Genomic DNA, 16,603 nt, shown 5'->3' with positions numbered 1-16,603 from the left:
GATGATTCATATGGGAAAAGAGCTTGAGGATAATATGCTCCAATAAACAGCAGGATCCCTAACAAGGCACCTCCCTTTCCTGGTCTGTGCCTCAATATTCTCATCTGGAAAATGGGAGAATTTTACTAGATCCCTTGATAATGCAGCCTCCCATTCACATTGGCTAGCACCAGCTGCCAGAATTAAGGTCACCGCATTTTCCACAAATTGTTGACGCTTTTTAAAAATCAATCACTTTAAACTTCCAGCAGCATCACAGAGCAAAGAGAACTAAAGGCTTTAAGACCTTGTGTCTGCCTAGATTATGTCTGTGAAAAAGGCTTGCCATGTGGCCTGACCCTTAGCACTTCTGGCAAGCGTCACCCTCCTTTCCCCAAGTGGGTCATGCCAACCGTATTTCCAAATAGTGGTCACTGCAGAGGCGTCCGTATCAGCCCTGCTGCCCTCTTCCACTTCCAACGGGACCTTCAGGCAGGGCAGATCTCACCCATGGCATGGAACCTGAGAAGGGCTAAGGCAATTCTGGCAAGATTATGGAAGATCCACGTAACTTCTAAAGTGTGGTCCGCTCTAAGGAAACCCCCTTCCTGCTCTCTTGGACGCACTTATCTCTAGCTTCTAGGCAGGAACAACAAGCATAGCTCTGTTAACTTTTTAAGTACCTGCATCGGAGGCACAAAAGCATTTGTCTAGACAATTTACCTTTCATGCTTCCGTTCTGGTAAGAACCCTTATACAAGGGCACTGTCGATGGCTGGGGATGTTTTCTGAGCAAACACACGTGAGGATATGGATAAAAGCCAGCCAAAGGTCAAACGACTCCTTGGGGAAGTTCCTTCCTGTGTACTCAGATTTCACTGGAAGCTTCAAAAGTGAAAGGAAATCTAGATTTCCGTCAAAGTCACTGTCATTTCCGCCAAGAGCGAGTGCTTTTCCCTTGGCACCAGTGTATGATATGTGTTGGTATACGTTATATAAATGCGATATATATGTTGGATGAAGATAAATATAATAAAATACACAATACTGATAATTTGGTGACCAATATTAATAGAGTGTAAATTAATATAAATATATATTATACTACATAATATACAATACTATAATATTAATAGTATAATAATTATATGTAGTATAATATGTATTATATGTAACATATATCATATTATATATATATTATAAGCATATGTCAAAACATATTTATTTCAAGGAATTGGCTTATGAGATTGAGGGCCTGGCAAGTTCCAAAATCCATAGGACAAGCCAGGAGGCTTGCGCAGGACCTGACATTACGGTCCACGGGTAGAATTTCTGCTTCCTCGGGGACACTTTAGTTTTGCTTGTTAAGGCCTTTCAGCCTCTTGGGTCAGGAGCACCCACATTATCAAACATCATCTCCTTTACTAGAAGTCAGCGGTCTGCCCGTGTTAACCACCCCTACCCAACATCGTCCCAGCAACACCTAGCGTTTGATTGAATAAGCGGGCACCATAGCCTAACCACGTAGACACGTAAAACGCACCATCACCATGACACACTCACTACATTTCACTGACTGTTTTACGGACTGTCAAGGATCGTGGTGGACAAGCGTGACCCCCACTGTCAGTACCACGCAGCACGGACACCCCGGGTTCGTGACAGTGCGGCCGAACAAAAGCCCGGGCACAAGCGCCACGCCAACCTTGACTGGCTGGCTGGTTCCCTAGGGGTGGCAGCTGGCAGGAAGTGCAAGGCTGAGGAAATGGCATGAGAAGGGGAGGGGGCAACACAAGGCCTGGTTTTGATTTTCCTCTGGCATTTCATCGGGAGATGATGAGTTGGTGCTGCAGCCCCTGTGTACGGAAAGGAGTAGTGATGTAGAAATGCCAAAGCAATGAGAAATCCCCCAAAAGTATGTATTTGGTTTTGAAATCAATCTTTATTTTATTGGCAATGTTTGGTTTCCCGAGTCTGTTTGCCATCGGCCAGTAACACTGTGGCCTTGCACTTGGCCAGCGCATACCAAACAGAAATAGACGGAGGGAGTTCCCAGTGTGGCTCAGTGATAACGAACCTGACTACGATCCGTGAGGATGCAAGTTCGATCCCTGGCCTTTCTCAGCAGGTGAAGGATCCGGCGTTGCCGTGAGATGTGGTGTAGGTTGCAGACGTGGCTCAGATCCTGCATTGCTGTGAGTGTGGTGTAGGCTGGCAGCTGCAGCTCCAATTTGACCCCTAGCCTGGGAACCTCCTTAAAAAAAAAAATTATATATATATATATATATATATATATATACACACACACACACACACACACACACATTTGTGTAACAAACCCCCTCAAAACTTAGAGGTTTAAAAACAACAATAGTTGTCAACTTTACTCATGCATATTCAGTTTGGGCGGGGCTCTGTAAGGAAGGCTCACCAACCTGCGTGTGGCGTCAGCTGGTGTGGTTCGATGCTGCGCTTGGAGGAGCCCTCTTGGAAATGGCTCAGTCACATGGCCAGCAAGTTGAAGCCGCTGTAAAACAGGGACTCAGCTGGGTGAGGGCGAGCCATCGTGACTTCTTTCCATGTGGCCTGGGCTTCTTTACAGCATGGTGGCTGGGAACAAGAGCAAGCCAAGTAGAAGCCGTATCTCCTTTTATAGCTGAGGCTCAGCCCTCTTACAGCAGCCTTCCCATAAGCATTTCAGTCACTAGAAATGAGTCACCAAAGCCTGTGCATACTCCAGGGGAGGGGAAGTAGACTCCGCCCTTGATGAGAGGGGTGTCAAAGAATTTGTGAACATGCTTTTTTATTTTTATTTTTATTTTTTTTAACTACTCCAATGAATTGATCACATCTGTAGTTGTATAATGATCATCACAATCCAATTTCACAGGATTTCCATCCCACAGCCCCAGCTCATGCTCCACCCCCCAACTCTGGAGACCATAAGTTTTTCAATGTCTGGGAGTCCCTATCTGGTGAACATGCTTTTTTAAATTTTATTTTATTGGAATATAGGTGATTTACAATGTTGTATTAGTTTCAGGTGTACAATAAAGTGATTCAGTCATACACATAAATACATCCATTCTCTTTTCCCACATAGGCTATTACAAACTATCAGGTAGATTTCCCTGTGCTATACAGTAGGTTCTCGTTAATCATCTACTTTTTGTGTGTATGTGTTTTCTAGGGCCGCTCCCACGGCATATGAAGGTTCCCAGGCTAGGGGTCGAATCGGAGCTATAGCCACCAGCCTACACCACAGCCACAGCAACACGGGATCCAAGCCACGTCTTCGACCCACACCACAGCTCACGGCAACGCCGGATCCTTAACCCACTGAGCAAGGCCAGGGATCGAACCTGCAACCTCATGGTTCCTAGTCGGATTCCTTAACCACTGAGCCACGACAGGAGCTCCTAATCATCTCCTTTATACACTAGTGTGAATATGTTATTCCCACCCTCCCAATTCTTCCCTTCCCCCAACAGTTTCGCCTCTGGTAACCATAAGGTGGGGTTTGAAATCTGTGAGTTTGTTTCTGTTTTTTAAATAAGTTCTTTTGTATCATTTTTATTAGATTCCACATATAAGTGATCTCTAGGTCCATCCATGTTTCTGCAAATGGCATTATTTCATCTTTTTTATGGCTGAATAGTATTCCACTGTATATATGGACCACATCTTTATCCATTCCTCTGTCGACAGACATTGAGGTTGCTTCCATGTCTTGGCTATTATAAACAGTGCTGCAATGAACATTGGAGTGCATGTATCATTTTTAATTGTAGTTTTCTCTGGCTATATGCCCAGGAGTGGGATGGCTGGATTATATGGTAGTTTTACGTTTAGTTTTTTAAGGAACCTTGAGCGCACTTTAAGATCACCCTAGCAAGTGATACCTCTGGTGTCCACCCTTATGTTGTGTACCAGCTCCGGCTCCTCTCTTTCCCTTGGCTCCCCCTCCCCCATTTAGCTGATCACCAAGACTTGTAGATTCTACTACCTACAAACATCTTTAGAGTTTTCATTCTCTTATCTCCCACATCTGAACCATTGCATCTTCTTCTCCTTCTTTATTTTATTTTATTATTGCTTTTTAGGGCCGAACCCATGGCATATGGAGGTTCCCAGTCTAGGCTAGGGGTTGAATCAGAGCTACAGCTGCCAGCCTACGCCACAGCCACAGCAATGCGGGATCCGAGCCGCATCTGCGACCTACACCACAGCTTATGGCAACGCCAGATCCTTAACCCACTGAGCGAGGCCAGGGATCAAACCACAACCTCATGGTTCCTAGTCAGATTCGTTTCCGCTGCACCACGAGAGGAACTCCTGAACCATTGCATCTTCTTAACTGACCTTCCTGCCTCCACTCACTCCTTCTGTGGCATTTAGGATTAAGTTCAGCTGCATGTGACAAGAAATCCCAGTAACCATGGCTTAAAGATCAAAATATACTTCACTTTTACATAACAGAAGCTGATACATAGCTGCCTGGGGCTGATCGAGTGGCTGTGTAAGTGTCAGGGATCCAGGCTACTTCCATTTTTCTGCTCCACAATCCTTAGCGTGTCCTGGTCCAAAATGGCTGCCCAGGCACAGCCATCACTTCCACATTCCAGTCAGGAAGGAAGACGGAGTGAAGAAGGATGTACACCCGCTCCCTTTAAGGATCTTTCTCAGAAATTTCTACTTATATTTCATTGGCCAGTACCTCATCATGTTACCACACCTAGCTGCAAAGGGAGCTGAGAAGGGAATCTTTATTCTGGGCAGCCATATGCATCACTAAGGTTTTTTGTTATTGTTCTTTTGTTTTGCTTTTGGCTGCACCCATGGCATGCAAAAGTTCCCAGGCCAGGGATCGAACCCACGCCACAGCAGTGAGCCAAGTCGCTGCAGTGACCATGCCAGATCCTTAACTCACTGCACCACAAGGGAACTCCAAAGTCACTAAGGTTTTTGCACAGATGCCCTCCCACCCACTTGGCAACCTCACTCTACCCTTGCTTCAGGCCTCCATGTAGACTTCCCTGTCTCCCGAGAAGCCTTTGTGGAGCCCACAAAAATGTTCTGATTTCTTTTAAAATCGGAACAATGGGGAGTTCCCGTCGTGGCTCAGTGGTTAATGATTCCGACTAGGAACCATGAGGTTGCGGTTTCTATCCCTGGCCTCGCTCAGTGGGTTAAGGATCTGGCGTGGCCGTGAGCTGTGGCGTAGGTTGCAGAAGAGGCTCGGGTCCTGCGTTCCTGGATCAAACACCAGTCACAGCTCTCCCTGTACTGCATCCTAATGGCCGGGCACTCAATGGTGTCCTCCACCGGACAGGCCTGAAAGGGCAGGCCCTGTTGTGGTCCCCTCTTGCATCCGCAGTGCCTAGAATTCAACCTGGTCCTTGGTAGAGGCTCTGCAAACACTGGTGGGTGAAAGAATGAGCGCCCTGAGCTCACCCAACTGCAGGGTTACAACCCCAGGAAAGATAAGGACCGTAGGAGTTCCTGCTGTGGCACCACAGCATCGGTGGTGTCTCTGCAGTGCACTAGGATGCACTTCAATCCCTGCCCAGCCGAGTGGGTTAAAAGGATCTGGCATTGCCTCAGCTGCACATAGGTCACAACTGCAGCTCAGATCTGATCCCTGGCCCGGAACCCCATGTGCCATGGGGCAGCCAAAAAACCACCAAAAAAGATAAGGATGCAGGTCCTGAGTGGCTCCATCTACTTACCAATGACCTGGTATGTTGCCTGAGTTCAAAGAGTCAGTATGTGTGACCTGGAGCAATTCAGTCTCTCTAAATCTCAGTATTGCCATCTTTAAAATAGGAGCAATAATTGTACCTACCTCATTATGCTCCTGGGCAAGGAAATGAAAGAACACACTACCTGTGAGGGGCTTAGAACAGCCCCTGTTGGATAATAAGCACTCAATAATTATGACCTATTATTGTCGTCGCAGCCAAGTAGAGTCCTTCCTCTCCCACAGGTGCTTTCATTTCAAAGTCGGCTTTTAAGGGAGTTCCCTGGTGGTACAGCGGGTTAAAACTCCGGCATTGTCATTGCTACGGCGTGGGTTCGATCCCTGGCCTGGAAACTTCTGCATGCCATGGGCACAGCCAAAAAAAAAGTTGGCTCTTGGAAAAGAGAAGACGAAATTACTTTCCTTCCCACCACCGCTGCCCCAGCAATAATTCTCTCTAATACCCGCATTTCAGGCTGTGTAGGAAAAGACTGTCGGAAGCAACGAGATGTTCCCATAGCTTGGAATCATCTCTGGCCTCCACCCAGGGAGCTTACAGGGATCGGGGAGGGAGGGGCAGGACCTATTGCAGGGGACAAAGCATGGATAGAAGAATCTATTAGAATCTGTCAGGAGTTCCCGTCGTGGCACAGTGGTTAACGAATCCGACTAGGAACCATGAGGTTGCGGGTTCGGTCCCTGCCCTTGCTCAGTGGGTTAACGATCCGGCGTTGCCGTGAGCTGTGGTGTAGGTTGCAGACGCGGCTCCGATCCTGCGTTGCTGTGGCTCTGGCGTAGGCTGGCGGCCACAGCTCCTATTAGACCCCTAGCCTGGGAACCTCCATATGCCGCAGGAGCGGCCCAAGAAATAGCAAAAAAAAAAAAAAAAAAAAGAATCTGTCAGATCGGGTTCTGCCTTAGTCAGCTCCAGCTGCCGTCACAGAAATCCGTGGACTGGGTGGGTTAAAAACTGAAGTCTGTTTCTCACAGTTCTGGAGGCTGGGAAGTCCAAGATCAAGGTGCCAGCCCCGTTGGTTCCTGGTCAAGGCTTTCTTCCAGGTTCGCAGCCAGCCGTCTCCTCCTGGTCTCCGCACGGATGGAGAAGAGAGAGGAAGCAAGCTCTCTCATTCATGCCTCTTCTTACAAGGACACTAATTCCATTCACGAGGGCTCCGCGCCCAGGACCCCATTACCTCCCCAAAGCCCCGCCTCCTAACGCCCTCACCTTTGGAGCTCAGAGTTTCAACATATGAACTGGGGGGGTGGAGGGCAAAAACGCAGTTCATAACAGGTTCAAATCCTGAATCTTCCGCTGGTTATCTACACTCTGCAAGCTTCCAATTCCCCAGCTACAGAATGCGGTGGAGACACGAGGCGGGTGGGGTGGGAGGGAGGGGGCCCAAAGCGCCAACTGACTGCTGGGGGCGTGCTGCCTGTCCAGTGCTTTCCTACGCTGACCCCAGGATGGACGGCTCAGTCCCTTCTCCTGGGCGCCCCCTGGCCTCCCCCTCCCACCGCATCCCACCCCATCCCACCCTATGCCCCTCCCACATAGCCTGCTCAGATCTCTCCACCCCCCACCCCCATCTCTCCCCTTGGCTCCCCAGTAGTGGGATCTCAGCCCACCAGCAGGTCCTGCCTGCCCGCCGTGAGCCCTCAGCGCCCTTTCCTTCTCACAGGGTCTCTCCCACTCCCCCCTGCAGGGCCTGCCCAGCCCTCTCTTGCGCTGCCCATCACAGCGACTCCTGGACCGCGTGGTCCGGCGCTACGCGGAGGTGGCTGACGCCGGCAGCATCTTCATGGACCACTTCACCGACCGCGACAAGCTGCGTCTCCTCTACACGCTGGCTGTCAACGCACATCCCATCCTCCTACAGGTACGAAGCAGCGACCCCCGGAAAGCCCGTCCAGGGGGGCGATTCACGTCGGACTCCAAGGGGGCGGGCCCTGGGTTGAGCTCTCGCTCCCTTCCCCTGCACACCTGGGGGCCACCAGCCCACCTTCGTACCTTCGTGGCATTTGGTAATTACGTGTTGGCTTCTGCAGGGGGGAAGTGCTGTGGTCGCGGCAGAGGAAAGAGGTGTGGGAGCTGGGGAGGGGGCCGGAGGGGAATGGCCACTGTCCCTGCCAGAGACAGCCCTGAAGGACTTTGGGAAAGAGGGCAACTTTGCCCAGGTGCCTCAAAGATCAGCAAAATGTGAGCAAGCTCAGGAGGTGGCGAAATAACCAACGAATGACTCCCTCAGAGATGTGCTGTGCAGCTGCGCTTGGAAAGGAGAGAAAAATGGAAGTAACTGAAATGTCCATCAGTAAGGAAATGGCCAACTTGTAAGTGGGACTTCTGTGCAGAGAAACCAGACATCAAGGCTTTTTACCAGGAAGCAGCGTTTATTCCAGCCAGGCACTGGCTCAGTGGATTAGTATCCAGAGGCTGAGCCCCGAACACAGCGCAGGGGACGCCTTATATACCCCTCTTGTTTTCCCGCGACATCTAAGTTTCTTTGTCCCCCTTAGCAGGTACACTCTACATTTTCGGCAGACAACTATAGATGCGCCCGCGTTCATGGATACCAGGCTATGCTACATGACTAGAGAACTATGCATGCGCGCGCACCTCTCCTTCCCTTTGATCAGGGAGCCAGTGGCCCCCTCCCACTACAAAAGGAGTAAGGATGCACTAGAACTTGAGGACACACTGGTCAACAAGACAGGCGGGGAACCTGCCCTCATGCAGCTTCCAGTCCAGCGGTAGAGACAGCCCCTTAACACGTCCACAGGTGTTTATGGGGCACGGACACCAGCACACCCATGTCTCCCAGATTCCCAAGAGTCTGGACATGTATTTAACGGGCACAAAGGAAACTAGGAAGTGGGTTGGTGGATCAGAGAAAGGAGGAGGGAGCAAGAGAAAGGAGAGGAGATGAAGGAGGAAGAGGAATAAGAGGAGGAGGGAGAGGAGAGAGAGGGAAAGAGGAGACCGGAGGGGCCAAGGAGAGAGAAGGTGCAAATAGAGGAGGAGGTGGAGGAGGAAGAAGCCACGCGACAGCAGTTAAGAATAATTATTACTGTTATGAACTATAGCATAATTATTTCTAATATATTAGAATAATTATGATATATTTATATTTATTCTAATAATTTATAATATATTTTATTCTAATGACATATAACTATATTATTTTAATATATTTTATTCTAATTATTTAGAATATATTTTATTCCAATGGTTTATAATACAGTACATTGTAATTATGATCTAAGGCATTGTTATATTTATTTTGATTATTTATGCTATATAGTAGATGATTATATATTCTTTTAGTAGAAGGTATTAATTTTATATTATTGGCCAAAGGCATCATGGCTGAGTACAAATTAACAACTCATTTCTTGAGCACCTGCTATGTACCAGGCATTGCGCTGCATTTTCACATCATCACCTCACTGAATGCTCACGACAACTCGACAACCCCACAGGACTATTATTATTGTCCCCTTTTGCAGACAAAGTCAGTGGAGCTCAGAGCTGTGAAGGACTTGGTCGCAGTCCCCTAGCCAGTGTCAGTGATGGAATCCAGACCCCGAGCTGCCTGACCTCAGGGGTCCAAGCTCTTTCTGTGAATAGCTGCCTAGTAACGTTGGCATTTTCAATCCTGGAGCAGGAGGAGGAATCGCTGGTTGTCCTGCACCCACGGAGGCCTTCTCCTCCCATTGTCCTACCTTTAGGAGCCAAGGCCAGCGACCTGGCCACTTCCAGGAAGGGCATGGCGTGGATCTGCCCCCAACCTAGGGATGGCTCCTTGGCCACACATTTAGACATCGCTGGGGGGCCCTGGGCCGCCCTCCCGGGCTCACAGTGGGAGAGGTCCCGGTGGGTGGGGCAAATAAGAAAAGGGTCTTCAGAACATGGTCAGTGGGCTGAAATGGAGAGGGCCACAGAAAATCATCAGAAGAGGGCATGAGTTCTTTTTTCTTTTTTGTTAATTTCAATTTTTTCCATCATAGCTGGTTTACAGTGTTCTGTCAGTTTTCTACTGTACAGCAAGGTGACCCAGTCACACATACATGTATGCATTCTTTTTTCTCCATCAGAAGTGGCCAGATAGAGGTCCCAGTGCTACACAGCAGGATCTCATTTGGGATGAGTTCATTTTTTGAAGAAGGAAAATTAGGGGAAAAAAAAAAAAAGCGCGCTAAGTATTTATAGCTTCTGTCATTTCTCCCATTGTTTAAAGAAACATTCTAGATAGAGCTGCCTCAATAGTCCAAAAAAAAAAAAAAAAGGCCAGGATTCCCTCCTCTCTCTCTCTTTTTAAAATTGAGGTACAGTTAACTTGCAATGCTGTGTTTCTTTCTTTCTTTCTTTTGTCTTTTTAGGGCCACACCCACGGCATATGGAGGTTCCCAGGCTAGGGGTCCAGTCGGAGCTGCGGCTGCCGGTCTACCCCACAGCCACAGCCACGTAGGATCCGAGCCACATCTGCAGCCTACCCCACAGCTCACGGCAGTGCCAGATTCTTCACCCACTGACCACGGCCAGGGATGGAGCCTGTGTCCTCATGGATGCAAGTCAGATTCATTTCCGCTGAGCCACGATGGAAAGTCCTGTTGTGTTACTTTCAAGTATACAACAAGATGATTCCGTTGTGCATCGATACATATTCTCTTTCAGATTCTTTTCCATTAGAGATCATTACAAGGTATTGAGAAGAGTGCCCTGAGCTATGTAGTAGGTCCTTGTTGGTTATCTGTTTTATATATAGTAGTGGGTATATGCCAGTCCCAGCCTCCTGGCACTCTTACAGGGAGACGGAGGAGACTGGCTGGGGCTGTGTGCTTCCCTAGATAAGTGTGAGGCTGTCGAACGTTCCAGTTAGTTGGGGAGCAGCCTCTGTGAGTGTGGACTTACCCCAGCCAGGCAGATTCGCCCGGGGCCAGTGCAGTGGTTCCTAAAATTTGAGTCACTCAAGGGTCACCTTCATGATTTGGGCCCCATCCCAGAACCTAGTGCCTGCATCGTTATTTTTAAAAATATTTTTCTTTAAATCAACTTGACGTTGCCTCTCTTTTTTCCTCCCCATAGCCTCTTTCTAAGCAGTGATAGCTGTGAAATCGGAAATGCTCGTTCTGTCTTTTCAACTCTACAACTCTGAAAAACATTCTCCTGCAGCCTGAACACCCTCTAAAAAATCGTGGCAAGCGCGTTGGCATTCTGTTCACAGCAACTCTGTTGAAATGCAGTCCTCACTATGGAAAGAAGAGCTGCTTTTCCCAAATCCTTCCACCAATAATAGAACTAGGGAGCTCCTGCTGTGGTTCAGTGGGTTAAGAACCAGACTAGTATCCTCCATGAGGATGCCTGTTGGCTCCCTGGCCTCGCTCCGTGGGTGAACGATCCGGCGTTGCCGTGAGCTGTGGTGTAGGTGGCAGACGCGGCTCGGATCCCACGTGGCTGTGGCTGTGGTGTAGGCCGGCGGCTACAGCTCCGATTGGACCCCTAGCCTGGGAACCTCCATATGCCACGGGTGTGGCCCTAAAAAGACAATAAATAAATAAATAACAGAATTAAAAGGCAGTGGGGGTGGAGGTGGGGGAGGAGGGTATCGCCGTGCTCCAGGAGGGGTGAACGAGGTTTAAGGGATGCTTTGCTGGAGTGTCTTGGGACGGGGGGTGCCTGTGTAAGGCTGATCTCTCTGTCTGCTCCTGGTGGGAGTCAGAGCACTGCCTCCAGGAGTTTTCCTCTCTAATCCTCTAATGCCTCCTCTGCTCGGCTTGGCAGATCTTCCCGGGCGCCGAGGGCTGGCCGCTGCCCAAGTACCTGGGCTCCTGTGGCCGATTTCTGGTGAGCACCAGCACCAGCCCGCTCCAGGAGTTCTATGGTGCACCCCCTGACCAGGCGGCCGACCTAGCCTACCAGCTCCTGGGCGTCCTGGAGTCTCTAAGGAGCAACGATCTGAACTACTTCTTCTACTTCACCCACGTGGACGCCAGCATGTTTGGCATCTTCAACAACGGGCATCTGTTCATCCGAGATGCCAGCACGCTGGGCGTCATCGACAGGCAGGAAGGTACCCAGCATGGGCCTGGCCAAGCAGCTGTCACAGGGGAACAGGAGCTAGGGAGGGGTGACAGGGGGTGGCACTCCTGGGCCTTGCGGGTCTGCACGTGTAGTCAGCCCGAGTTCGGGGGCTGTTGGCTGTCTTGTAAACTGCCCCTCTCGCCCTGTTGAGTCTCTGCTCCCAAGGAGAACTGAACTTGACCTTGTCCATGGCCAGGGGAGGGGGCATTTTGCCTCATGGCCCGGCCCCAACTCCACCCTCCTGGGGCACTGCTGCTGCCGATTGGGTCTGTGGGGCTCAGGGACCTGCGCTGTCCCTCCTCACACACGGCCACGCCCAGAACCATCTCCCCCATCATCAGAGCCTTTCTTTCTTTCTTTTTTTTTTTTTTTGGTCTTTTTGGGGCCACAGCCAAGGCACATGGAGGTTCGCAGGCTAGGGGTTGAATCGGAGCCACAGCTGCTGGACTACGCCAGAGCCACAGCAACTCAGGATCCGAGCTACGTCTGCGACCTACACCACAGGTCACAGCAACGCTGGATCCTTAACCCACTGAGCGAGGCCAGGGATTGAACCCGCAACCTCGTGGTTCCTAGACGGATTTGTTAACCACTGAGCCATGACGGGAACTCCTAGAGCCTTTCTCATCCAATGCTTTTAGCCTTTATCTGAACCATCTGGCTGATTCACTGGCACATTTCACAATCCCTTTGGGCACCTGGGCTTTTTATTAAGTTTTCAAATTGGAAAAGCATGGCACCAAACAGGGTGTATGAGCGAATCATGTTTCTCACGGTGTGCACGGGCTCATCCAGGGTTCTAGAACCCTTCAAACATCCCAGTCTCTGCTGGGAACCAGATTTTTCCGAGCCCAATAATAAGACCGAGGGTTTTAACCTCCGATTTCTGATTCTGTTCATGTGAGAAGGCCTACAAAGAAAGGCCCATTAGCCCACACTTAACTCATTTCCTGATTTGCCTTTAGTACGAAGAGTCACATTAGAAGAAATGGGGCTGATTCTAGAGTATTCGGGACATGTAAGCCACTGAACGTCAGGCCCACGACCACCGGTTGAATTCACGTCCTGGACGGCTTGGTCTTTCCCCCAACTTTGTATTTAAAAGGGGCAAATGAAACCCGTCCTGGGACTTACTTGAGTTCTGTAAATCAGTCATAATCTTGGGAGCATCACCATACACCTGTGAGCCCTACAATTTGAAGCCCGAGTTCTGGAAACTTCCATGCCCAGGCCTCATCTCGTTGGAGCAGAGAGACCCCTGCCCCCAGCCTCACCCCTCCCAGGTTCTCAGCAGGGGCCCTGGTGTTCCTGAGCCCTCAACCTCCTGGTGGCCGGAGGGGTTGGCCACCTGAAGCCCTTTGCCCAGCCAGTCTAATTCGTGGGGGGGGGGGGGGGGGGACTCAGGCCGTAGGGCGTGTAATAGCCTCCGTCTCTCTTGCAGGCAGCCAAGAAGCCGCCCGGACAGGAGAGAGTAAAGACATCTTTAGCTGCCTGGTCTCTGGCTGCCAGGCTGAGCTGCCCTCCTGCGACGCCATCCCCGAGAAGCAGAGCCTGGTGCTGGTGTGCGGGCAGGTGCTGCCCGCCCTTCTCCGGGCCAAGTTCCCGTCCCCGGTGCAGGAGGAGATAGACGCCGCGCTCGCTCATTGTGGGGAGGGGGCCCGGCCAGACCCCGAGGTCCTGGGGGCCGCCAGCCGGCTGAAGGACATCTTGAGGCCCCTGAGAACCTGCGACCCCAGATTTGCCTACCGCTACCCGGACTGCAAGTATAATGAGAAGTTCTGAGGCGTCTTGCTGGCCTCGGGGGGACCACATCCTTGGCCTCCCATTGCAGCGCCCTTTTAGACGTGGGGAGAAGGGCCCGTTCCTTTCCCAGGGATGGAGGAACACCCCATCGATAGGGTGGCGTGACCCCCATCCCACCCCCAGCCCTGGCTGGGCCGTCACGGAAGAGCTCACGGTGGGGCATCGGCGGACTGGGGTGTGGCCCCTCGGCCTTGTTGAGCCTCTGTTTTCTCTCTTCAGCACCAGACTCTTGAGTTAATGAAACAAGACAGAGATGTGAACGGTCAGGAATCCATTCTGACTCCTCCCAGCCCAGGTAGTTACAGAGAATGTTCCAGAAGCATGCCCAGGCAGGGCCAATGAGACAGAGCCTGGGGAATTCAGAAGGCTGGCATGGAGGAAAGACTGCAGGAAGGTGAGGCCCCTGGCCAGTAGCATGTTAGCCTTGGACAAGGGGAGCGCCCCTTCCTACTCCTGCGCCCTTGCCCTGCCCCGCTCCCCACACACGCCATGGGGTGAGGAGACTACAGATCAAGGGAACACACGGACAGAAGGTACCTCTGTTCCAGGGGTGCCCAGAGACATTTCATGGTGTGGGAAGGAGTCAGGAGTAAAAAGGGAAGATGGGAGGACGGGGCGGGGCTGAGAGGCAGGTGTCAGGACAGGATTAAATGGGCAAGGATTGTATGAAGGAGGATGCTTGCGTGGAAGGGAGGGAGAAAGGAGCCAGGGCCGCCTGGAAGCTCCATACGAGCCTGCCTGACCCCCCGAGTGAGGATGAGGAGGTCAGGTGCGAGCATCCTAGACTGCCGTCCAGGCAACCCAAGTCCATCAGCGTGTCCTTGAGGCAAAGCCAGCCAGCAGAGGAACCAAGAATACATGGCCCCTGTATTCCTGCCTCAGGGACCAGCCAGGGGGGAAGCGTGGCCTCAGCCCCACCAGCCACAAAGCCAGATTTCAAAGCACCCTGCGGGGCATTTAGCCAGCTCTGCTCCCTGGAGCAGGAGGTCTGTGAGTAGAACATTCTCGCTATAGCCACAGCTGGGGACCAGGGCCAGCTCTCTCCACACGGCCTCCAGGGCAGGACTCTAAGGAGTCTGAGAATTTTCATTCAATCTTGGCCTTAGAGGTCATTCTAAAAATTTTTTTTTTCAAGGTCAGCCAACAGAATATATTTTATTCAGCAGTGTGTTTGTTTGGGACTTTCCAAATAGTGAGCCATGTGGTAAGTGGGTCTCCATGTAAACTCCCGTCTGGGCCCCTCAAACATGAAGTGGGGGCTCCTTGGACCTTCACCCAGCCTCCCTGCCAGCTCTACCCGCCCAGGGCCCTCTCAGTTGGCCCCCTCTTTTCTACCTCTGAATCACCACCTATAAGGTCAGAATGCCTGGCTTAACAGGCTTCATGCTGCTGACAGGGGAAACTGAGGCCCAGGGAGGAAAAGCGGTTTGCTGGGATAGTTCTAGAACTCCTGCTACCAGTCCAGGCTCCTCTTGCCTTCCCCTTCAGCCTCCATCCTGCCCGGTTCTGGTCTCTTCACTCACATTTAAAGATGAGCCAAGAAAAGTCATATTTTGTGGTACACTACGTTGCTGTTGGGGCTTCCCTTTTGACCTCTCCAGGCACTACTTCCGGGGCAACCATGACAGTGAGGTTGCCAGGCCAAGCTTCTGGAAGGGCATGCTTGGGCTGCCTGAGAGTCTTTGAAGCTGTTGCCTCCTGGCTTGGTCTGGAGGGTGAGGACTGACCACCCTTCCCAACCAGTTGTTTTTGTCCAGTGAAACTGATCTTAGACCTTCTGCCTCCTCTGTCTCTGAGCGGATACATTTCTATTGTTTTAAGACCCTCACTTCCGAGTCATTTGTTACAGCAGCCACAGGAAACAAACACATACTCTGAACTCTCAGTGTCTGCTTCCAGAGAACCCAACTTGAAATACTCCTCAACTCCAGTCTCTTGTGATGGATTCAAAAGCCAGACCCACCAGGAAGGAGTGTGTTATGTACCCAGACCCGGGAATGAGGCTTGCACGGTTGTGTTCCTCCACTTGCTAAGTCCCAGGCCTCATTTAAGACCCAAGCACTCCCTTGACAGGAAGCTTTTCCCAACAGCCCAGCCCCACAGCGAGCTCTCTCCAAATCCCACCTCTGTACCCCTGAACCCCAGGTCTGCACCCATTTGAGGCTTATCCCAAGGATATTCCAGAGAGATCTGTGCCCCTCCTTCCCAGCCAGCTGGGAGCTCCCTGAGGATGGCAGTGGCACAGGGCCACTTTGTGTTCCCCATGGCAGCCAGCACAGGGCTGGGCACAGGGTAGGTGCTCGGAAAATGATCGGGCTGAGAACGTGTTCTTCAACCTTTTTTTTTTTTCTTCCTTGTCGTTTCTAAGGCCACACCCGCAGCGTATGGAGGTTCCCAGGCTAGGGGTCTAATGGGAGCTGTAGCCGCCGGCCTATGCCAGAGCCACCGCAACATGGGATCCGAGCTACATCTACGACCTACATACACCACAGCTCACGGCAACACTGGATCCTGAACTCACAGAGCGAGGCCAGGGATCGAACCCGTGACCTCATGGTTCCTAGTCAGATTCGTCAACCACTGAGCCATGACAGGAACTGCAGTGTTCTTCAATCCTTTTTTGTTCGGGGTTCTTCATATACCATGTGCTCCAGACTGTGTCCGCCACAAAATTCACAGATTGAAATCTTTACCCCCAGTGTGATGGCGTATGGAGGCAAAGACTTTGGGAGGTAACTAGGTCATGTGGGTGGGGCCCTCATGAATGGGGTTAGTGCCCTCATAAAAGAGACTCCAGGGAGCTCGCCCACTCTTTCCACCACGTGAGGACACAGCAAGACAGTCCAGGCTATCAACCAAGAAGATTACTCTCACCTCACCAGATAGTGAATCTGCCAGTGTGGCTGTCTTGGACTTCCCAGCCACTGGAACTGTGAGAACTAAATATTTGTTCTTTATAAGCCAGCCAGTCTGTGGTACTGATACAGCAGCTGGAGTGGACA

General features: G+C 51.0%; 1 protein-coding gene across 1 annotated transcript in view; it reads left to right on the top strand.

Annotated features, from left to right (window-relative positions):
• The window catches only part of DIPK2B (divergent protein kinase domain 2B), a 42,182-nt gene extending 26,213 nt beyond the window's left edge, over positions 1 to 15,969 (top strand). Inside the window, exons 3-5 of the mRNA XM_047765462.1 lie at positions 7,423 to 7,596; positions 11,499 to 11,787; positions 13,240 to 15,969. Coding sequence (XP_047621418.1) covers positions 7,423 to 7,596; positions 11,499 to 11,787; positions 13,240 to 13,580 — 804 coding nt within the window. The 3' untranslated portion in view covers positions 13,581 to 15,969. The remainder of the gene's footprint in view (positions 1 to 7,422; positions 7,597 to 11,498; positions 11,788 to 13,239) is intronic.
• Positions 15,970 to 16,603: the final 634 nt, after the last annotated feature.

This window comes from Phacochoerus africanus, chromosome X (genome assembly GCF_016906955.1).
Source record: "Phacochoerus africanus isolate WHEZ1 chromosome X, ROS_Pafr_v1, whole genome shotgun sequence".
Classification (NCBI taxonomy): Eukaryota; Metazoa; Chordata; class Mammalia; order Artiodactyla; family Suidae; genus Phacochoerus; species Phacochoerus africanus.
Note: the sequence above shows the minus strand (reverse complement) of the source record. Positions and strands in the feature narration are given on the sequence as shown.